The sequence below is a fragment of the Rattus norvegicus genome, chromosome 5 (genome assembly GCF_021556685.1).
Source record: "Rattus norvegicus strain SHRSP/BbbUtx chromosome 5, alternate assembly SHRSP_T2T, whole genome shotgun sequence".
Classification (NCBI taxonomy): Eukaryota; Metazoa; Chordata; class Mammalia; order Rodentia; family Muridae; genus Rattus; species Rattus norvegicus.
Window position 1 is genome coordinate 115,342,222 of NC_141538.1, and position 24,314 is coordinate 115,366,535.

Genomic DNA, 24,314 nt, shown 5'->3' on the forward strand with positions numbered 1-24,314 from the left:
AGAAATAAATAACAAAAATTTTGAAAAGTATTTGGTCAGTTGTTTGTGGTATATCCAGATTCAGGTCTAGGGATAGAAATACAGTCAGCTAGGAGTCATTAGGAAATCATGAAGGATTTAAGAACAAAATCATATTGGTTCTAGATTCAGCATATAGCTAATCAAATATTTATCTATTTTTTTTATTTATTTAATTTATATGAATACACTGTAGCTGTCTTCAGACACACCAGAAGGCAACATCGGATCCCATTACAGATGATTGTGAGCTACTGTGTGGTTGCTGGGAATTGAATTTGGAACCTCTGGAAGAGCTGTCTTAACCACTGAGCTATCTCTCTAGCCCCTAATCAACTATTTATTGAACAGAGAATAAATTGCTGAAATGTTGTTTACATAAATTAGGTTTAAATATTTGATTATTGGACAGATCACTAAAGAAAAAAGAATTATCTTGGTGTGAGCTTATGTTGTTTTTTTTTAAAGGTTTTTTAATATTTATTGTATTTATATGAGTACACTGTAGCTGTCTTCAGACACACCAGAAGAGGGCATCAGATCTCATTACAGATGGTTGTGAGCCACCATGTGGTTGCTGGGATTTGAACTCAGGACCTCTCCGGAGAGCAGTCAGTGCTCTTAACCACTGAGCCATCTCTCCAGCCCACTTATGTTAATATAAGGACTAAATTTATCTGGTAGTTTTCCTTGTTAGAGGAAAGTTGTAATTTTTTCTAACTTTTGCATTTGGCATTATTATGATAATCTCATTTAAATCATAACCTTTAGAGTAATCTTTACTGAGAGAATCTGGTTTGGTGGTTACCATTTTTCTAATGAATAATGTCTGTGTTAATTGTTTATACAGCTTAAAGCTCAAAATGATCGAGAAACACAAAGTATGGATGTCATATTTACCGAAAGACAAGCGTAAGTTCACATGTATAAACGAGTTTTGGTAGATGGTTTAACTTGTGAATCGTTTCCTTATAAAATTTTAACTTTTTCTCTTATTTTGCTTTTTTGTTAATTGTTGATTAAACTTTTATTTATTTTTATTTCATGTGCACTGGCGTTCTGCCTGTGTCTATGTCTGTGCAAGGGCATTGGAGCCCCTGGCACTGAGCCACAGAGACCTGTGAGCTGCCATGTGGGCATCCGGAAGAGCACCCAGTGCTCCCAACCCCTGAGCCATCTCTCCAGCCCTTAATTGTTGGATTCTCATGAGTCGGTATCGTCCTCTGTAGTGTAGGCTATCTCAGACTCACAAGGATCCTTCTGCCTCAGCCTCCCAAGTGCTGGAACCACAGGCAGGAACCACAGCTGGCATCTTACTGAACTCTCATTTAAAGTATATATTTGTAATAGAAAATGTATCATCTTTTCTTAATCTACCATAACATCTTAATAGAAAATTTATCTAATTGTCAAATATATGCTGTCTTATTTACTCCCAAGGAGCTAAATTTTATACAAAGGAAAGGACTACCCAGTTCTATAAATATGATTTCTGCTTCTAAAGACTTAAACTCTAAGATGAATTATGTTTTTATATCTGCCACTTAGAATTTTAACCCAGGCTTTTAACTAGATTGAATTATGACCTTTAGTTCCACTTTAATGAAAGGAGTAATCGATCAGTAGGCTTTATACATTGTCATTGATGAGTATTATTTGCAGATTATGGATAGATCTTCATTATTAGTCTTTTTTAAAAGAAGGTATCATGTACATTGTTTTGAATATCTTTATTGAAGGGAAACTGGACATCAGAGCATTGTATACTCATGTATCATCACATGATTGTTGTGTCATCACATTTCTAGCTGTTCGATCTTCAGCTCTGGCCACTCTCCCTTCCCATGTATGCAGACAAAGAAAATCACAGAAGTGTGTTACACTACTTCATAAGTATAGTTCACTGTTTTACAGATCGCTTTATCTCTAAAAGATGCAAATAAATACACTTAGTTTTTCCACATATAGAATGGTAAAATACAGATTTTGCTGATTTTTAATTCTACTCTAAACTGTTAAGTTGTTCAAATCATATTTGTAGCTCAGCTACTATAAGAGAATTGGTAAACATCTCACTTTAGATAGACCCTTCCTATGTTAGGGATTTTTTTTCCAGAATGTGTCTTTTGATCTATTAATATGCTGTAAACTATTAGTTATTCTTTCAAGAAAGGGTTTATTAAATAAATTTTGACATTTCTGTGTGTGTCTGTGTATGTGAGTGTGTGTGTATATATCACACACACACACTCACAGACACACAGGGAGGGAAGAAGGGTGGGGGGGAGGAAACCCAGGGACTTAGAGATTTGCACATGCTATGCAGATGCGCTTCAAAAACTCAGTACTGTACTCCTGAGTTATCAGAGAACACCTGAACTTAGTAAAATCTATATAAGTACTAAAGGAAAAAAAAATCTTTCATCATGTTTAGATTTAAATTCTTTTAGTAATTTGACCAGGTACCTTTTCCTTTCTCTATAAATGCTTGTCAGTGTTATTGCAGAAAATCAGTGTCCTAGAAAACAATTTGGGAAACATTGCTCTGTTTATTGAAACAGAGATGTATTGGGAGCACTTAAATATTCTCAGTTCTAGCTCAGAATTGTTTTAGAAATAATCTCCCAAAAGAAGTAGAGAACTGTTTTCTTCTTTTAAAGAAAATTCATAATTAGTTATGATGCCTAGTTTAGGAGCCATTATAATATTAAGTATGGCAATTATATGTGGAACTCTTCTTAACAATTATTGTCAAATACAGACAGTAGTGATTAGTAAGGGGTTATTCCAAATTATTGCCCCTGTGCTTTAAAATTACTACAAAATTTTAAGGAAATTTTTTTTTTTTGGTTCTTTTTTTCGGAGCTGGGGACCAAACCCAGGGCCTTGCGCTTCCTAGGCAAGCGCTCTACCACTGAGCTAAATCCCCAACCCCGGAAATTTTGTTTTTTAAGTTCAGACAGCATTAGAAAATATTCTCATTCTGTGAATTCATTTGTGAACATAACACCAAATTATATAGTTAAAGCTCCCGTTCCTCATTTTTAAATTTATATTTTTTTATTGATTAAAATTTCAGTATAATTTAAGGCATCTCAGCAAGTGTATTTGTTAATACCAGAATTTGTTCATTTTAGTTGATAATTGTCCTTTGGCCTTGTTTTTATCAGTCTGTAGTTTCCTGAACACTGCTGACACTAGTAATTGCTGGTAGTATAGGTAAATTATTAAACTTTTAGCTAACTAGTATATGAGTTATTGGATTTGGACTTTTTTGTGCAATACAGTAAAAAATAGTAACTGATATTTATATAAAGTACTAATTAATATGAAGGTCTACTGGTTATAGTTTTGTTGGCCAAATAAAAATCTTTTTGTCTAAGCTATTTTCAAAATTTCAACATGATAAAATTACTTTTCTTCATGTACCTCATTGATATCTATGTATCTGTCTTCAATAAACCCATCATCGTCTACCACAAATGAATGCAACTGTTCAAATATTACTGTGTTGTCTTCAGAGTTGGTATCTGTTATCTGTGAAAGAGAACTTGGGTTTCTTGTAAGGCCTTGGTCATAGGTTTCTGCTTCGTGCTCTTCTAGGCGATGATGGTTGTAACTCAGCAGAATATTGTACCATATTGGACACTTGATAGCAATGAAGATGAGCAGTGAGGTTAGCAGGACAGTGGCGACAACGCCGACCAGGAAAGCCCAGCTTTTCCCCAGAGGCTCATGCTCTTAAATAGAAGACAGAGAGTTTGTTAAGTTGACAAAGTCAAGCTGTATTGGAAAGGAACATATTTTACAGTTTTTGGTGAATAAAATTACTAATACACTAAAGACAAGGGTGGACAAGGAACTTCATTTTCCAAAATGACTAAAGGTTGAGCAGCCCTAACTTAAAGAACCCAAGATGGTCCGTAGTTTGTAACTTAACTTTTTGAGTTCTACCATGATTTCACAAGTGGTAACTCATAAAAGGCAGCAACAGACAGGTCACAGTAAAAAGATAGATTCCCAAAAAGTACTGAATAGATTATCTCCAGACTACAGACATGTGGTATTTTTGACACATAAATGAATTTCGTGCTTAGACTTGGGTCTCCTCAAATATGCAATATATTAAAAGAAAACCAGGGATTGTTAAAACCATTAACTTACACATGTGAAGTGTTGTGTCTAGTAACTAATTAATATTTATATCAAGTACATGGTATCTAATTGAGCATATGTTAGAATTCCAATATTTTATAAATTTTTGTTGAGATGAATTGTTCTTTTACATTCTTCCTTGAAACTCAAAAGAGTAAAAGACAAAAAAGAACAGTGTGTTTAGTGCCGATACTTTAAGCAATAGTGGTAATACTGAAAACCAGTACATTACCTGAGTTCCACGTTAAGTTCTTTAAAGATCTATTAAAATCAATATAAAGGTCTTCAGCTATAGTAGAAATAAATTTAGAGTGGCATTCAGTTGTAAAGGGTGCCGACTTAATGCTGTAGTGCTTTAGGTCATCTGGGTAGTTACACGTGGTGATGCTCTCGTTTTCTGGTAAAGAAATAAAGATGTATTATAGATAGTAGTAGTAGTAGTTTGTAAAGTATTTAGAAGTTTGGTAAGTCTTTCTCATTAGATGATGAGAAGAGTTGGAAGGATGGTTCAGTAGCTAAAAGCACTGGCTACTGCTGCAGAGAGGCTGCATTGATTTTCCAGCTTCCACATGGTGACTCGTGATCATCTTTAACTCTAGTTCTGGAGAATCCAGGGCCCTCCTGTGAAATTTGCAGGCATCACATATACACATGGTGCACATACATGCAGGGAAATACTTATACGTATAATTCAAAATAAGTGAACCACAGTCTTTTATCATAAGGTGACACTTGATATATTTACATGTACACATGAGTGTTGATCCATATTCCTGTTATATAGATTAAATGAAGCATGTGTTTATCATTTGGTTTTTATGTTGGGAAATTTTATGATTAAGATCTGGTTTCCAAGTGGAGCATGATGTGTAGTACCAAAGAAGGCAGCACCTTGAGTTCAGTCCCCAGTGCTAGAACTAGGCACATCTTGTGTATTTTGTGATAGAATACTCTAAAGAATATATAGGAAGTTCTTGAGCATTTTTTTCTGAGGTGTTATATTTTCATTTTATCTTATTATATTTTATTATTATATCTTAAAAGCCTGTTTGTTTTCTAGTGAGACACAAAAAGGGGGCGGATCCAGATGGAAGGGAAGGCGAGAAGGCGCTGGGAGGAGTAGAGGGAAAGAAGCTATAGTCAAGATATATTGTGTGGGAAAGTAAATCTGTTAGCAATAAAAGGAAAAAAGAAAAATTCGTGTCAGGCCAAATGATTGAGAGAGGGAGAGGGAGAGGACGAAAAATCAAAACGGATTGCTATGGTAGTCTTTAAAAACATTTCCAGGTAAAATAGTATTTGATAATTTTCTTGCCTTTAAAATAGGATGTTTCTTAGTTTTAAAGACTAATGCAAACTAAATTTCAACAGCAAAGATGGTAAAGCTTATCTTCTCCATAAATTCAGTTAAAATTTATCTCCTGGAAGTGTACCACCTATGAACAATACAGGGGGACAGGAGGCTGTTTATGTCATTTACACAAGCTTTCTCTTCTCTTTCTGTCTGTCTGTCCGTCTGTCTGTCTTTCTTTCTTCTTTCTTTGGTTTGTTCATTATTTCCATCTTTATTATTTATTTGTATGTGTGTACCTGCTAAACTGTATATGTACCATGCACATGGGGGCCAAAAGAGGGTGTCAAATCCCCTGAAACTAAAGTGATAGGCAGTCGTGAGCTGCCTGACTTTGGTGTTAGGACCAGGACCTGGATCTGCTTCAGTCTTCAGCAGTGCAAGCCGTCTCTTTAGTCCCCAACTAGAAAGTTCTTATACTTGTTCAAATTTAGGCAAAGAGTCTTCCATAATATTGACTTAAGTAGAGGAAAAGATAGCAGAAAATCTGCTCTCTCAGAAACCTGGGGGGGGGGTGGCAAGAAAGGAACATAAAAGCAACAGTATGAGCAATATAATAGTAAGATAATTATAGCTGTTAGTAGCCCTTCTTACCTTGTGAGATGGTGAGAATTAGTACCTTCTGGGAACTGTTTTTCTTAATCTTTGCAAAATCCCTAAAAGTATGTGTTATGTACACACATTATGTACACATGAGAAATAAGCAACAAGGCTTGGAGAGGTTTGTTTTGTACATCTTTAAAGGTCACTCAGCCAATTAGTTGTAAGGCTGGGATTCTGCTAAATTCTCAGGCCAGAAAAGAAATGCCTAGTCAATTCCCTGTCTTAAAAAGAAATTGAACACCTTTTTTTAAAGCTAGAACCTTACTGTGTATTCCTGGCTGGTCTGGAACTCACAGAGATCTATCTGCCTCTGCCTCCCATGTTCTGGAATTGAAGGTATGCCCTATCACACCTGACATATAAAATTAATGTTTTATAATGACTCTTCATGTTTAATATTGTCTTTCTTGTTTATATCATTCTTTTAAGTTATCACCCTCTACAAGGTTGGGTGAGAGCATATGTATTCTGAAATTTCCTTCAGACAGAGGTGTGTGTGTGTGTGTGTGTGTGTGGTGTTTGGTTTGGTTTTGGTTTAACTGTGAAATGAAGTTCAAGGCCTGTGTCTACCATTGAGCAGTATTTCCAGCCCAGCTGCTTCCTTTTATAAAACTCTTCTAATTCTGACATAAGCCATCGAAGCTCAGTCACATTGTCTTATTGCTTGACTTGGAATAGGAGAGCTTACCTAATGTCACATTAGACGTGTTTAGCCAGTTCTGCAAGTCAAGTAGACCACAGGTACAGTTCCATGGATTTCCGTCCAGAGTTAGCAACTCCAGATGAGATAGCCGTGGTGCATGGAAGAGGCTTATCAGATTGCCTCGAAGATCCAGAACTTTCAGGTTGTTTAGAGGCACAAGTGTATCAGGAGTTAGTTGTAATATTTTGTTTTGGCAAAGAAATAATTGTTTTAGCTCATTTAAACCAACAAATGAACCCTGTTGAATTACACTGATTGAATTTCCACAGATATTTAAAATTTCTAGGTTGAGGAGATTACTGAACGTATTGTTATATAAGGCCGTGATGTTGTTCTCCATCAAGTAAAGCTCGGTGAGTAAAGAGTACATCTGTAGCGTCCTGGTGTCTGAAGCATTCAGAGTAATTTGGTTATAACTGAGATCAAGGATGGTAACATTGCTACTGATGCCCTCTGGAATCAAAGCATAATTCTTTCTGGTGAAATTACATTTGACTTCCTAGAAAATAGAAAAGAAAAGAAAATAGATATGATTTAATCAGGAAAAATTCTACCAGAATTGATCAAAATTACATATCTAAGAAGAGATATTGGAGCATTCTGGAAAAAGGTATCTTTTAACATAAAAAAGGAAGAGCAAACGTGTTTCTTTATGCAAATGGAAAACTAAAGAGTAAGGAAATTCTGATACAACCACTTGATAACTGAGCCAAAGATAACTTCCACCTGTTAACTATATAAGCACTATAAAAAGAATATTGCAATATTTCTCATACAGAAATACCAGGCAAATACAATTCTGTTGACATACTCAGAAATATTGGCATATGCCTATGATTCCAGCACTTGTGCAGTCTTAGGTTGGAGACTGACAACTACAGGGACAACCTTGGCTGCACCGTGAGATGCTTTCTCAAAAAAACAAACAAAACAGACTAAAACCTTATTTCATGTTTTAGCATACAAGATAGGTATACATGGGAAAATTGTTCCAAAGTATTTTGAAGTTTGTGGAGATACCATTGCATACCTAAGAATATTGGATATTCAAACCAGTACCCAGCATCTCTGTTTGTTTTACACCTTAAACGTTTGGTATTTTAACAGTAAATAATTGCTTGTGTGTGTGTGGGCGCGTGTGTGCGTGTGTGCGTGTGTACATGCATGAATCTCCATGCAGATGCATGTCATGGCACACATGGAGGCAGAAGGCTGTTTTCAGTCCTCGCTGGGTTAGACATGGAACCCAGGCTGTTAGTAGCCTTGGTGGCACACACCTTTAGCTGCCAAGACATCTCACTGGCTCACAGAATTAGTTCTCAGTAATGTCAGTTGTGTTTATTTTCCTTTGGTTAGTCTTTTGCTTTTATGTATTTGACTAGATTTTTATACAGTATATGTTTGAGAACTTCTTTATTACTGGTGGAAACTCACAGTTTCAGAAGCCTGGCTTTTGTCGGATAGTAGCATGGAGAAAAGCCAAAACATGAAGCGTGTGACTTTCATATCAAAGGCCTAAGAGAAAAGAGAATTATTTCATCTTAAAAGATACTATGACTTTACAGTGTTGACACATCCTGATTTCCTTTTACGGGAATTTTTCTTTTAAAATACATAAAGTATGAAGCACTCACATTGCCTTTCATTATCCTCTTACTAACCTTGACAAACTAAACACCCCCAGTGGACACTAAGATTTTTCTAGGGTGTCCTATTAGCTTCAGACTTAATAAAAAATAGTCGTGTTAAAATATTTTCAGCATATATGTACATGAAAAATCCCAAAGGAATGTATTTACTATGTGTGGCCTATGATTATGTGCATACTTCTCTAGGTCGATGCTTCTTGGTATTTTAAATTTGAGTGTTGTATTGATATCATTGATTTGTAGTTGTGGAAGATAAAAATCACTACTTTTCTTTCAAGTATTCTCTACCATAATTCCCAGTACATTGACCCATCACTTTGTTACAGATACTTAAATGATTTTTACCTGATGAATATTAAGGTTTGATAATGTCATCACCACATGTAAAATTATTGTTTACTGAACCCTGAAAATAGCATGAATACTTTTTCCATTTGACACTTTTTCTTGATAAACTGAGCTTCTTTCCCACGTGTTTAGTTTTCTGTTTTTTTTTTTTTCATGAATTTATTCCCATGCTGTCCCATAGTAATTAGTAGGTACACAATAAGTATTCTCTCCATGTCAGCGGTGGGAAAAGTCTCTGCTGGAGCCGGTTCATGTGCTTAGTCTAGAGATGTGGACTGAAGATCCCACAGCTGTTCACGTCTGCCTTTCATGTATATATTTTCTGTTGTCTTTGTTGAATTCCTAGTCTTGGTTTGTTTTTTTTTTTTCTAGAGGTGGGAACCGAACCCAGGGCCTTGCGCTTACTAGGCAAGCGCTCTACCACTGAGCCAACTCTCCAAGCCCCCTAGTCTTGTTTTATTGTTTTTTGGTTTTTTTTTTTTTTTTTGGTGGGTCCTCATAACTTGTAAGAAAGACCATGGGAAGGACCTTTTTATTTTCTTTAAGTGATTTTGGCTAGAAAATTAATTCTAAATAGGAAATAATTTTCTCTCAAAATGGCAATGGCCATTGTCCCACTGTCTTTAAGTTGCAGTAGGTATGTGTCCCTCATTTTTTGTCATCTTGTATAACTTGCCTCTCCCCAACCCTCAAATAACCTAAAGTCAGTATTTTCAATTTCATAATCTTGTGCTTGTAAAGTTTGCTTTTATCAGACCAACTGGTTCCCTGGCTGTCCCTTTCAATCTGGAAGATTTATCACTCAGTGCTCAGAAAATTAATTTCTGAATTATTCCATTGATTGATGTTATTTGTAGAACTGCCTAAATTGAGTATTGGACCATTTGGAACAACTTTCAAATCATTATTTTCCTATTTTTCTTAGTATTTTGCTATGCATTTTGGAAATATTTCAACTTTATCTTTATAGTTCATTTTTCCTGCATCTTTTAAATTCTAGCCCTTTTTTCATTTCAGTAGGTATTTTTCTTTTCAGTAGGTCCTGATGTGTGGCTGTATTTTTTTCTTCACTGCCCCCCCCAGCCTCCTCTTCTCCCTCCCTCCCTCTATTTTTTCACCCTTTGTGCTTTTTTGTTGTCTTCTTTTTTATGAATAGTTTTGTGTCCCCAGATTTTTACTTTTTTTCAGCTTATGGAAGCCTTTTTCATGAATCTTTTAATATCTTGCTTGGGGGTATAGTGGTAAAGTGAGAAACTAAGTGACTGATAGGAAACTGTATGTCCATTCCTGTAAAATGACTTGCTGGACTTTGGGGAAATTCTCAAATGTCATTAAATTTCTTTCAATTTAGTTGGATTCTACAATATAACGTCCTTAACTTGTTTCCTTCCTATACATACAAGGCTTTGTAGCCACAATTTTAAGAACTGGAGGGTAAAAAGGTGATGTAATAGTAATATTTGCTTTATCAGCTATAACTTAATCTAATAGAGTTCCTTTATTCACTTGGGCCTAGTAGCTAGATTGTCTTTTATTCCTCTTGCCAAAAGCAATCTATAGATTCAATGTAATCCCCATCAAAATTCCCACTCAATTCTTGCAAATTCATTTGGAATAACCAAAAACCCAGGATAGTGAAAACTATTCTGAACAATAAAAGAACTTCTGGGGAAATCACTATCCCTAAACTCAAGTTGTATTACAGAGCAATAGTGATAAAAACTGCATGGTATTGGTACAGACACAGGCAGATCGACCAGTGGAATAGAATTGAAGACCCAGAAATGAACTCATACACCTATGTTCACTTGATTGTTGACAAAGGAGCCAAAACATCCAGTTGAAAAAAGATAGCATTTTCAGCAAATGGTGCTGGTTCAACTGGAGGTCAGCATGTAGGAGAATGCAAATTGATCCATTCTTATCACCCTGTACAAAACTTAAGTCCAAGTGGATCAAGGACCTCCATATCAAACCAGACACACTCAACCTAATAGAAGAAAAACTAGGGAAGAGTCTCGAACACATGGGTACTGGAGAAAATTTCCTGAACAAAACACCAATGGCTTATGCTCTAAGATCAAGAATCGACAAATGGGATCTCATAAAGCTACAAAGCTTCTGTAAGGCAAAGGACACTGTTATTACGACAAAAGAGCAACCAACAGATTGGGAAAAGATCTTTACCAATCCAACAACTGATAGAAGGCTTATATCCAAAATATACAAAGAACTCAAGAAGTTAGACTGCAGGGAGACAAATAACCCTATTAAAAATGGGGCACAGACCTAAACAAAGAATTCTCAGCTGAGGAATGCCGAATGGCTGAGAAGCACTTAAAGAAATGTTCAACATCATTAGTCATAAGGGAAATGCAAATCAAAACAACCCTGAGATTTCACCTCACACCAGTCAGAATGGCTAAGATCAAAAACTCAGGTGTCAGCAAATGCTGGCGAGGATGTGGAGAAAGAGGAACACTCCTCCTTTGTTGGTGGGATTGCAAACTGGTGCAACCACTCTGGAAATCAGTCTGGAGGTTCCTCAGAAAATTGGACATTGAACTACCTGAGGACCCACCTATACCTCTCTTGGGCATATACCCAAAAGAGTCCCCAACAGACAACAAAGACACATGCTCCACTATGTTCATAGCAGCCTTATTTATAATAGCCAGAAGCTGGAAAGAACCCAGATGCCCTTCAACAGAGGAATGGATACAGAAAATGTGGTACATCTACACAATGGAATACTACTCAGCTATCAAAAACAATGACTTCATTGAATTCATAGGTAAATGGATGGACCTAGAAAATATCATTCCGAGTGAGGTAACCCAGTCACAGAAAAACACACTTGGTATGAACTCTTTGATAAGTTGATATTAGCTCAAATTTTCTAATTACCCAAGATGCACAGACCACATGAAACTGAAGAAGGATGATCAAAATGCAGATGCTTCACTCCTTCTTTAAAAGGGGAACAAAAATATGCATAGGAGGGGATAAGGGAGGCAATGTTTGGAGCAGAGACGGAAGGAACGACCATTCAGAGCCTGCCCGACATCTGGCCCATATATATCCACCAAAACTAGATAAGATGGATAAAGCTAAGAAGTGCAGGCTGACAGGAACCAGATATAGATCTCTCCTGAGAGAAGCAGCCAGAACATGTCCAATACAGAGGCGAATGCCAGCAGCAAACCACTGGACTGAGAACGGGACCCCTGTTGGAGGAATTAGAGATAGGTCTGAAGGAGCTGAAGGGGCTTGCTACCCCATAAGAACAACAATGCCAACCAACCAGAACTTCAGGGACTAAACCACTAACCAAAGACTATACAGACTGACCCAGGGCTCCACCTGCATAGGTAGCAGTGAATAGCTTTGTTGGGGCACCAGTGGAAGGGGAAGCCCTTGGTTCTGTCAAGGTTGGATACCCAGTGTAGGGGATAGTTAGGAGGGTAACGGGGAGGATGGGGAGGGGAACACCCATATAGAAGGGGAGAGGGAGGCTGAGGTACAGGAATCTGGGAAGGGGAATAACATTTGAAATGTAAATAAGAAATACCCAATTTAATAAAAATTGAAGGAAAGAAAAAAATGGTTTTTTCTCAATGATGTTTAGAATTAAAAGCAGCATATAGCCAAGGCTTTACACTTTCAACTTATTGCAGTATTACTGTGTTTAAATTTTTAGTCCACATGTTTGTAGGTTTTTTTCACATAATGTTTACAGTTTTTGCTAGGGTGGAGCTCAATAAAGGGTGAATGGTAACCATTGTGATACTACATAAATCCCCAGACATAAGCATTTCCTTCAGAAAGTCAGTTAAAAAAAAAAAAACAGCTTTAAAAAACATGGGCTGGAGAGATGGCTCAGTGGTTAAGAGCACTAACTGCTCTTCTAGAGGTCCTGAGTTCAAATCCCAGCAACCACATGGTGGCTCACAACCATCTGCAATGAGATCTTGCAATGATGCCCTCTCCTGGTGTGTCTGAAAACAGCTACATTGTACTTATATAAAATAAATAAATCTCTTTTAAAAAAAGACAGTTTAAGATTTTTCTCAATTTGAAAGTTACTTTGAAGTGATTTTTGAGTTTTAAAGGGAATTATTAAAATCAGGAAGAATTAGAGGTTCAGTTTCTGTTAGCTGGTTTATGAATTTAAGAGCTCTTTACATAGGTAAACTAAATCTATACACAAAGAAATGATGCTGATTGGGAAATTGTGTTTCTTGGAAATGGAAGTTTTAGTACAAGTTTAGGAATTTTGGGTTATTTTGATATGACTTAATATGTGCAGTGAGATAAAAAAGATGCTACATTTATTTTGGTTTTGTTAAATAAAGTCGAAGTAATTTTGCCGTTCAATATTTTACATATTTATGCCATAATACAGTGCTTTTGGTTGATTGAGTTATAATTATTCCTCTAACTACTTTGATTTTTATATTTTAAAACAAATAATAACTAACTTATTAGAAATTATTTTTGAAAACTTTAATAATAATAGTAATCATCCAACTTCAATAGTTTCAACTAATTCTGTTAATCATGTAAATTTGTTTTAAGGTTAAAGTTACTTCAGACTTCTGATTAACATTTAAAAATAAAAATGTAAAAAACAATAAAAATCGTTTTTAAAATTTTGATTAGCTAGATGAGAACTTTGTATTCCATTACAACTTTATTGGTAAAGAGCCATTGGCTGTTTCTTAGGTCTATATATATTATTTCTACAGTAGACAGTGTGAAAATACAATCATGTTCTTTGCTCTTTAGTAACTAGCGGCAAGGATTGTTCTATAGACTTGACAAAGTTAACAACAACTAGGCTTTAAATACGTAAATGCTTACCTTTACTTTCTCCTTTTTCTGTCTGAGACAGGTGTGTTCGAGGAGTTTACTCTGCTTCTCCTACACCATTAGAAAAGCCTGTGTCAGATGGTTGCATTCCACAGTTTTAACCTTTGTACCCATAAACAAGTGATTACAAAGAAGCTGGACTTCCTTAGCAAAAGATTGACTAGAACCTAGTTTCTTAAAGACATCCTTGACTTTTAAAGTATAACAAATAACAGTGTACTTAGTTCTTGTGTTTCACTTCAAAATTTTATCAAAATATTAACAATTTTATTTTGGGACTTAAAGTGTAACTCATTGAAAGTATTTTTGAAAGATGTTACTGTTTTAGTCAGGGTTTCTATTCCTGCACAAGCATCCTGACCAAGAAGCAAGTTGGGGAGGAAAGGGTTTATTCAGCTTACACTTCCACATTGCTGTTCATCACCAAAGGAAGTCAGGACTGGAACTCGAGCAGATCAGGAAGCAGGAGCAGAGGCCATGGAGAAATGTTACTTACTGGCTTGCTTCCCCTGGCTTGCTCAGCTTACTCTCTTATAGAACCCAAGACTACCTGCCCAGGGACGGCATCACCCACAATGGGCTGGGCCCTCCCACCTTGATCTCTAGGGAGGGAGAAAATACCTTACAGCTGGGTCTCATGGAAGCATTTCTCTGTGATAATTCCAGCTTGTGTCAAGTTGACACACAAAACCAGCCAGTACAGTTACTAAAGTAATGTGAGTTAATTGTAAAGCTATTTTGTATTTTGGTAGATTCAAATGAAACATATATCACCAAATTTTATATTCCACTGCCTTTCAACATTGTTGTTTGCTCATTTTTACGACACCTCGCTTTTATTAGTCACTTAACCGCCAAGTTATTACAGGGGCAAAGTGCTCAAACCATTTAAAGACCTGGCAGTCATTATATACCTTCAGAAAATAAGTTGTCTTCCTTGTGATGTAATCTTAACCCTCTGTAAAGTAGAATGCTGTACAGTACTAGCTGCACAGTACAATCTACAGTGAGCACCGAAGAAACAGCGCTTCTCTGTTGAGTAATGACCTCTAGGTGAGCTCATTTACTCACCTGAAGTTTAACAGTAGAATTCACGTGCTAATTATTGATGATCAGAGGAAAAATAGGATTGCCTGTCCAGTGAAGAAACAAAAAAGAAATTCACAGTTGTCTGAGATGTCTGTAGGAAACGTTGAGTTTAGGTTTCTTTTGCTAGTCGTAGGGTCTGAGTATTTAGAAGGTATGGAGTATGTGGCCCTAATGGACTGAGCTGTTAACTGATTGAAGACAGTAGAAGTTGTTATTTATGAGTAAAAGACAGTAACTAATGATAGATTTTAATCAGATTTTTGAAAAAACAGTAAAAAAAAAATCCATGACCTTGGTACTAAAATTTATGCTAAATCAAACTTACTCTTTCCATTTTTTTCTTTTTGTGACAAGTTCTCACTGCAGTCCTGGCTAGCCCAGAACTCCCTATGTAGACCAGGCTGTTGCTGAACTCAGAGATCTGCCTAACTCTGTTGCTCAAGTACTGTGTTTAAAGTCATGGGCCACCATACCAAGCAAGTAAATTCTCTCAGATTATTTTTAAAACGATCCCTGGTATCAAATATACTACAAGGCAGGCCTCATTCCCAAGAGAATTACATAACCCAAACTACACTGGACTGGAGGCAGGAGAGATGACTCAAAAAGTTGGGAGAGGGAGCTATAAGACAGTAGAGAAGACAGATATGTGAGAAATGGGGTGGGTACCAAATGCATTACATTAATTCTTAAAGAATTAATAAAAATACTATTTCTTTAAAAAGAAAATTTTTCTACCCTAGTAGTAATTGACTATGTAGAAAATAAAATACAGGGCTCACTAGTGCTATTTCTTGTGAATATATTGTGATTACATGATTTGGGTAATTGTTATTATTATACAATAGCTATATGTTTCAGGAAATTAATGTGTTGTGGTGCTAAAATGTTTGTTAAATACCTATTGTATTTAAAGCAATAGATAAAAGTAAATTTAAGCATATTATTGATCCTAAGGTATAATCTGCCTTGAAGTTTTTAATAGAATATCATCATTATCATGATTATTATTATTGCGTATGCACATGTGTATATAGGTACTCATGTGACATGGTGTTCTGTCCTGCATTGGTTCCATGGATTGAAAGATAACAGACTTAAGCAGAAAGCATTAGACACACTGAGCCATTTCACTGAACCTATGATCATTCCTTTCAAAAATGTCAGATCGTGGGCTGGTATGCTTGCTCAGTGGTTAAACATCAGATCGTGGGCTGGTATGCTTGCTCAGTGGTTAAAGGCAGTGTTGTTGCAGAGCAGCAGGGTTTGGTCGCCGGCATCTACATAGTACCTTATGACTCCCTGTAACTCTGATTTCAGGGATCCGACACCCTCTTAGGATCTGTGTGGGCACTAGGCCCACACATGGAGCACATACATATGTGCTTGCAAAATGCTCGTTCACATAAGATAAATAAGTCCTAAAAATGATTCACATTGTAATGTAGCACTCTGTATAGTCTAGTTCAGTCAGCTCCTTGCTTTACATGATTTGCACAGTAATTTTCTATACAGACTTAAACTTGATCAAAGAATGCTGTGACTAACAGATGTTTTTGTTTTTTTTATCTTTATTAACTTGGGTATTTCTTATTTACATTTCAATTGTTATTCCCTTTCCCGGTTTCCAGGCCAACATCCCCCTAACCCCTACCTCTCCTCTTCTAAATGGGTGTTTCCCTCCCCATCCTCCTCCCATTACTGCCCTCTCCCCAACAATCCTGTTCTCTGGGGGTCCAGTCTTGGCAGGACCAAGGGCTTCCCCTTCCACTGGTGCTCTTACTAGGCTATTCATTGCTACCTATGAGGTTGGAGCCCAGGGTCAGTCCATGTATAGTCTTTGGGTAGTGACTTAGTCCCTGGAAGCTCTGGTTGGTTGGCATTGTTGTTCATATGGGGTCTCGAGCCCCTTCAAGCTCTTTCAATCCTTTCTCTGATTCCTTCAACGGGGGTGGTCCTGTTCTCAGTTCAGTGGTTTGCTGCTGGCATTCGCCTATGTTATTGCTGTATTCTGGGTGTGTCTCTCAGGAGAGATCTACATCTGGTTCCTGTCAGCCTGCACTTCTTTGCTTCATCCATCTTATCTAGTTTGGTGGCTGTATATGTATGGGCCACATGTGGGGCAGGCTCTGAATGGGTGTTCCTTCTGTCTCTGTTTTAATCTTTGCCTCCCTATTCCCTCCCGAGGGTATTCTTGTTCCCCTTTTAAAGAAGGAGTGAAGCATCCGCATTTTGGTCATCCTTCTTGATTTTCATGTGTTCTGTACATCTAGGGTAATTTCGAGCATTTGGGCTGATAGCCACTTATCAATGAGTGCATACCATGTGTGTTTTTCTGTGACTGGGTTACCTCACTCAGGATAATATTTTCCAGTTCCATCCATTTGCCTATGAATTTCATAAAGTCATTGTTTTTGATAGCTGAGTAGTATTCCATTGTATAGATGTACCACATTTTCTGTATCCATTCCTCTGTTGAAGGGCATCTGGGTTCTTTCCAGCTTCTGGCTATTATAAATAAGGCTGCTATGAACATAGTGGAGCACGTGTCTTTGTTATATGTTGGGGAATCTTTTGGGTATATGCCCAAGAGAGGTATAGGTGGGTCCTCAGGTAGTTCAATGTCCAATTTTCTGAGGAACCTCCAGACTGATTTCCAGAATGGTTGTACCAGTCTGCAATCCCACCAACAATGGAGGAGTGTTCCTCTTTCTCCACATCCTCGCCAGCATCTGTTGTCACCTGAGTTTTTGATTTTAGCCATTCTGACTGGTGTGAGGTGGAATCTCAGTGTTGTTTTGATTTGCATTTCCCTTATGACTATTGTTTTAAAACTAAAATTTACTTTTGGAATATATCACCAAAAGGTTAAATGAACCCTCAGATATACAAGGTCTGAGAGATTACATGTGATAATCTCTCTGTTTTAGTTATACATTTAAAAATAGATAATAAATAAATTAGGTTTGTGGATGCAGATGAGAAAAGCATATTAAATCTGAGCTTATGTGATCAAATTTTATATGGTTGATTTTCTTTTTAGTACCTCAAAATAATTTGATATTTACCCTCAGTATACTAATAGGAATTGTATATGCTTTTGATTTCAGGAAAGAAAAACAAATCAGAAGTGTAGAAGAAGAAGTTGAACAAGAAAAGCAGGCAGCAGATGGCATTATCAAAAATATGTCTCCTGAAAAACAAGTCAAGTACATAGAAATGAAAACCACGAATGAGAAACTATTGCAGGTGATGATATTACTCTGACTGTGTGCTGGGCATGGAGCGCCACACTACTACAAGTACTATTCAGAAATCAAAACCAGAGTCCTGAGAACTGAATTGGACCTAGTCATCAGAATCTCAGTGTAACAAGGTCCTCAGCTGATTCCCACCGTCATTTAATTCTGAGACACTGATATGGGATTCATTTTCTTATGCTGCATAGTGCTCTAGCTGTTAAAAAATACGTAATAGTTTAGTTCTCTGTGTCTTCAGCTTTGCATGTCATAAAGGCTTATGAAAACACTGGCATGTACTTACTTATTTGAGACAGAGTCTCACAATGGAGCCATGGCTGCCTTGAAACTTGTTTGGTAGAAAGGACTGGCATTGAACTCAGAGATCCTCCTGCCCCTGTCTTCCAACTGCATGGGCACATTATCTAAAATCTTAGATTTTTATGGATTTTTAATGGAAACATTAAAGGGGCTCATAGGCCAGAGCCACCGGATGTTAATTTACTTTCATTTTCCTCCCTGTTTGATAAGCAACAAGCCTTTTAACCTGTTATGCCCCTGATTTGAATGGTTCCCTAGTCATGTTGCTTAAAGGAGCAGTTTAGGTGCCTGATGAAATCCTCCCGGTGTTAAACATCAGTGCTTCTTCAAGCACAGATGACCTTGAACTGAAGGATTACAAAAAAAAATGTGTCAATAACTGCCAGTAATGAATATTTATTTCCTAGATATTGTCTCATTTACTTTTATTAGAACTTTTTTTTTTTATCTTGGACAAAATTGTTTTGGATAAATGAGTTACTGAAGAAAGCATATTGTAGAGATGCCAAACTATTACCAAAGTATATTAAATTTTGTACAGGGTTATGATCAGTGGTTTTTTTCTCTTTCATTTCTCCTTTCTGTCTTTTCCTTCTCCCTTCTCCTTTTTCCCTCTGTGGTCAGTTGTCTTTCTTTCCCTCCCTCCTCCCCTTCTTCCCTTCCTCCTTCCTTTCTCTATCTATCTTTCTTCCTTCGTCCCCTCCTATGTGTAAGTCTTGACTCTAAAAGGAGTTAGGCAAAAGATGTGAACATGGCTAAAGATCATTAGAATTTTAAATCTTTATTTTGAACAATGACATCATTAGTTTGAACGTCTTCAATAATTAATATGATCAAAATTCTGACATAATGTGACAAACGAGGTTTTTGAAGGCATATGAGAAGGATTTTAGAACTGATAAAAGAAGCTATTCTAAATAGGATAAAACCTTTGTAAGTTCAGGTCAATGTGCAAGATAGAAATTGAATATATTTGCAGAATTTATTTTATCATATTCATATATGAGATGTTAAAAATGAAGAAAAAATGAAGGGGAAGCCCTTGGTCCTGCTAAGACTGAACCCCCAGTGAACGTGATTGTTGGGGGGAGGGTGGCGGTAATGGGGGGGGGATGGGGAGGGGAATACCCATAGAGAAGGGGAGAGGGAGGGGTTAGGGGGATGATGGCCTGGAAACCAGGAAAGGGAATAACAGTCGAAATGTAAATATGAAATACCCAAGTTAATAAAGATGAAAAAAAGAAAAAAAGAAAAATACAGATCTTTAAGGTTGATGGTCACTTTTCATGATTGGTAAATGAGATTTATACTACAGTCTGGTTTTTATAAATGTAAACTAAAATGTATATATTTGACCAGAAATTCTTGTTTGTATCCAGGTAAGCACTTGTAAGATTTGTTTCTTAACTATTATTGTGCTTGGCTCCTGTGTTTTAAAGGAAATAATCTTATCTGCTTAATAAATAGGAGGTTAGCTCAACTAAAAAAAAAGCTATTGATGAAAAAAAATGAAGAAAAAGTTATTACTTTATATTTTCTTTTTCCCATTAGGAATTAGATACACTTCAGCAACAACTAGATTCACTGAACATTAAAAAGGAGAGCCTAGAAACTGTGAGTATAAAGTCATGGGAGTGTTTTCCTGTCACGGAACTCTGAGAGATAATTCAGGGGGCATTAACCATGCACTCTACACTTTACTAACAGCAGTTTAGTATGTTTTCTTCCCATTCTGCACCACAAAGGTCTCAGATTGGTAAGAAATATATTGGGTTTCTTGGTTGAAATTGTTAATTTTTCTTCAGTAATTACTTGTATAAAACGCCAATCATTGCCCTACAGTGCTGTGAAAAAAAAAATTAACAGCAGTTCAGATAAACCATAGGAGACTAAAACTTGGAAAAAAGGTGTGGGGGATAAATCATTTGAGGGTGTAACACTTCCATTCTCCTTTTCTTTTTTAATTAATTATTAATCAATTAATAAAATTTGCACCCCAACCAAAGCTTCTCCTCCCATCACTCCCTCCCTGCCCATCCCCCTCTCTTTCTCCCAGAAGGGGAGGCCTCCTGTGGATATCAACCAGCCTTGGCATATCAAGTTGCAGTAGGACTAGATGCACGTTATTCTTTTGAGGCTAGACAAGGGAGCCCAGTTAGGGGAAAGGGACCCAAAAGGCAGACAACAGAGTCAGAGACAGCCCCTGCTCCTGCAGTTAGGGGTTCCACATGAAGATGAAGCTGCACATCTATTATATATGTGTAGGGGTCCTAGGTCTGTCCCATGCATACTCTCTGATTGGTGGTTCAGTCTCCACAGAGAATCACCTGTGGGGCCAGTTAGTTTTCTGTAGGTTTGCTTGTAGTATCTTTGACCTCTGGTCAAAGCCAATGCTCCTGCTTCTCCTACAAGATCCCTGGGTCTCTGCATCTGTTTCTATCTGCTGCTGGGTAAAGTCTCTCAGATGGCAGTTATGTTAGGTTCCTGTCTGCAAGTATAGCAGAATATCAGGGGTGGGCTCTTATGGTATGGGTCTCAAGTTGGGCAAATCATTATTCAGCCATTCCCTGAATTTCTGCTCTCTCTTTATCCATGCACATCTTGTAGGCAGGTTTTATGGCTGGGGTGGTGTCCCTATCCTTTCATTGGAAGTCTTGCCTGGTTACAAGAGGTGGGTGGTTCAGGGTCCATATCCCCCATTGCTAGGAGTCTTAGCTAGCGTCACCCTCAGATTTCTAGGAGTTTCCATTGTCTTAAGCTTCTTGTTCCTCCAAGAGATGTTCTCCTACCATTTCCAGTTCTTTCTACCTCTGTTCATTTTTAAAAAGAGATTTAGTTTGCAAATAAAAGCAGGTTGTATGGTTTTAAAACTGAAAAAAATGGCATAAAAATTTTAGACATAACTATTCCTTGATTCTTTATATTTTCTTTGTTTCTTTGATTGATTGATTTCAACCCTGAGTTTATTTCCTGCTTTCTAATCCTCTTGGGTGTGTTTGCTTCTTTTTCTTCTTCTTTTTTCCCTAGAGCTTTCAGGTGTACTTTTTAAAAATTTTTTTATTAGATATATTTCTTTACTTACATTTCAAATGTTATTCCCCTTCCCGGTTTCCTGTCCATAAGCTCCTTCCCCTCCCCTCCCCTGCTCCCATATGGATATTCCCCCCATACATCCCCCTTACTGCCCCCCATATTCCCCTGCACTGGGAGTCCAACCTTGGCAGGACTAACGGCTTCCCCTTCCACTCTTGCCCCATCAAGGCTATTCTCTGCTACATATGCAGTTGGAGTCCTGGGTCAGTCCAGGTATAGTCTTTCGGTAGTGGTTTAGTCCCTGGAAGCTCTGGTTGGTTGGCATTGTTGTTTTTATGGGGTTGCAAGCTCCTTCACCTCTTTCAATACTTCCTCTAACCCCCCCCCCAAGGGGGTCCTATTCTCAGTTCAGTAGTTTGCTGCTAGCATTGACCTCTGTTTTGGAGATGCTCTGGAGGTGTCTCTCAGGAGAGATCTATATCCCGTCCCTTTCAGCATGCATTTCTAGCTTCATCAATCTTATCTAGTTTTGGTGGCTGTATATATATGGGCCACATGTGGATCAGGCTCTGAATGGCCATTCCTTGAGTCACTGCTCTAAACTTTGCTTCCATATCCCCTCCTATGGATATTTTGTTCCCCTGTTAAGAAGGAGTGGGAACATCTGCATTTTGGTCATCCTTCTTCTTGAGCTTCCTTTGGTCTGTGGATTGCATCTTGGGTAAGTCGAGCTTTTTGGCTAATATCCACTTATCAATGAGTGCATAACAAGTGTGTTTTTCCTTAGTATAAGAACTCTCCAAATCCTTTATGAAAGTACTTAGTGCTATTTACTTTCCTCTTAGTACTTCTTTCATTGTGTCCTTAAGTTTTACATATGTTACACCTTCATTTTCATTGAATTCTAGAAATTCTTTAATTTTTTTCTTTCTTTCCTGTCACATTGATCATTGAGTAGGGAGTTGTTCAGTTTACATGTGTATGTAGGCTTTCTCTTGTTTCTGTTGTTGAAATCCAGCTTTAATCCATGGTTGTGTGATTGGATAAAAGTAGTTATTTCAATCTTTTTGTATTTTTTGAGGTTTGCCTTGTGACCAAGTATATGGTCAATTTTGGAGAAGGTTTTATGAAGTGCTGAGAAGGTGTAATCTTTTGTGTTTGGCTGAAATGTTCTATAGATATCTGTTAGGTCCATTTAATTTATTTAGTCTGTTACTTTCATTATTTCTCTGTTTAGTTTCTTTTCTTTTTTTTTTTTTTTTTTTTTTTTTTGGAGCTGGGGATCGAACCCAGGGCCTTGCGCTTGCTAGGCAAGCGCTCTACCACTGAGCTAAATCTCCAACCTCTGTTTAGTTTCTGCTTCAATGACCTGTCAATTGGTGGGAATTGGCAGCTGATATCTCCTACTATTAATGTGTGGGGTTTGATATGTGATTTAAGCTTTAACAATTGGTGCCAATGCATTTGGGCCATAAATGTTCAGAATTGAGACATCATCTGGTGGATTTTTCTTTTGATGAGTGAGAAGTGTCTTTTCATATGTATTTGATTACTTTTGGTTAGATATTAGAATAGCTACTTTAGCTTGTTTCTTGAGTCCATTTGCTTGGAAAACCTTTTTGCAGGCCTTTACTCTGAGATAATGACTAACTTTGTTGCTGAGGTGTGTTTCTTGTATTCGCTAGAACAATGGATCTTATTTATGCATCCACTCTGTTAGCCTGTGTGTTTTTATTGGGAAATTGAGACCGGTGATGTTGAGAGATATTAATAGCCAAGGATTGTTAGTTTCTTATTTTGATGTTGGGGTGTGTGTGTTTCTCTTCTTTTGTTTTTGCTGGTGTGGAATTATTTATTTCTTGTGTTTTCTTGGGTGTGGTTACCCTCCTTGTATTTGAATTTTCCTTTTTGTATCCTCTGTAGGGGTGGATTAGTGGGAAGATTGTTTAAATTCGTTATTTTCATGGAATATTTTGTTTTCTCCATCTGTGGTGATTGAAAGTTTTGCTCCTGGGTATAGAAGTCTGGGCTGGCATTTGTCATCTCTTAGAGACTCTAAGACATCTAATCTATTTGTTCTATCTAACATCTCAGGCTGTTGTATGTTTTAAAGTGTTCGTTGAGTATGACCAAGATTCTGTCTTCTATCTCTTGTATTCTGTTGGTGATGCTTATGTCTGTAGTTCCTGTTCTCTTTCCTAGGTTTTCCATCTCTAGGATTGCCTCAGGTTGTGTTTTCTTTATTGCTTGTTTCTGTTTTTAGGTCTTAACAGTTTTACTGCTTTCTTTCACCTGTTTTTTTCCCTGTAATCCTTCATATTTACTTGTTTCCTCTTTAAGGGCCTCTACCTGTTTGTATTTTCCTGTATTTCTTTAAGGGATTCAGTCATTTCCTCAGTAAAGTTCTCTATCATCTTCATAAGATTAGAAGTAAGGTCATCTTCTTGTGATTTAGGTGTGTTAGGATATTCAGGTCTTTCTGTCATAGAATAGCTGGGTTCTGGTGGTGTTATATTGCTCTGGCTTTTGTTGATTGTGTTCTTATGCTCACCTTTAGTCATCTAGTTGTTCCTAGTGTTGGCAGGCTTGGTAGTCCCAATGGGAGTAGGTCTCTGGGGCTGTAATTATAGCTAGTAATCCCTGATAGTCAGCAGGCCTCTCAAATTGCAGGTAAAGCTGGTTGTTTCTGGTGGCAATAGGCTTTCAGGGATGCAGGCAGAGCTGGTAGACTCTGATGGCTCTAGGCTCCTGGTTGTCCCAGGTGGGAGCAGGCCAGGGATGTAGATGGAGTTGTGGCCCAGGAAATGGAGTGCATAGGTGGTGGAGTGCAAAGCAGGGTGGAACTTGCTGCTGCTGGGTTTTTGGAGAAGGGCCAGTAGGCAGGGAATTAGGGTAGGGTTCCCACCTGGTGGCCACTGATGCCTGCAAGTATC

General features: G+C 37.4%; 2 protein-coding genes across 5 annotated transcripts in view; one reads left to right on the forward strand and one right to left on the reverse strand.

Annotated features, from left to right (window-relative positions):
- The window catches only part of Ift74 (intraflagellar transport 74), an 89,481-nt gene that overhangs the window by 19,783 nt on the left and 45,384 nt on the right, over positions 1 to 24,314 (forward strand). The window contains 3 exon segments of the mRNA NM_001007001.1: positions 869 to 930; positions 17,899 to 18,037; positions 19,900 to 19,962. Coding sequence (NP_001007002.1) covers positions 869 to 930; positions 17,899 to 18,037; positions 19,900 to 19,962 — 264 coding nt within the window.
- Positions 818 to 15,045, reverse strand: Lrrc19 (leucine rich repeat containing 19). Of its 4 annotated transcripts, none has more exons than XM_087551002.1 (6): positions 14,321 to 15,045; positions 13,691 to 13,750; positions 8,265 to 8,345; positions 6,816 to 7,329; positions 4,406 to 4,570; positions 1,734 to 3,758 (listed from the first exon to the last, which is right to left on the reverse strand). In XM_087551002.1, the coding sequence occupies exons 1-6, from the start codon at positions 14,336 to 14,338 to the stop codon at positions 3,430 to 3,432; spliced, it is 1,167 nt and encodes a 388-aa protein (XP_087407128.1). In that variant the 5' UTR covers positions 14,339 to 15,045; the 3' UTR covers positions 1,734 to 3,429.

Excerpts from the sequence above, each read along its gene's own strand:
- Lrrc19 (XM_087551002.1), bottom strand. Across the intron at positions 7,330-8,264 it reads AAAGCCAGGCTTCTGAAACT|GAAGTCAAATGTAATTTCAC; the intron begins GTGAGTTTCCAC and ends TCTATTTTCTAG. Across the intron at positions 3,759-4,405 it reads GAACTTAACGTGGAACTCAG|AGCATGAGCCTCTGGGGAAA; the intron begins GTAATGTACTGG and ends CTTCTATTTAAG.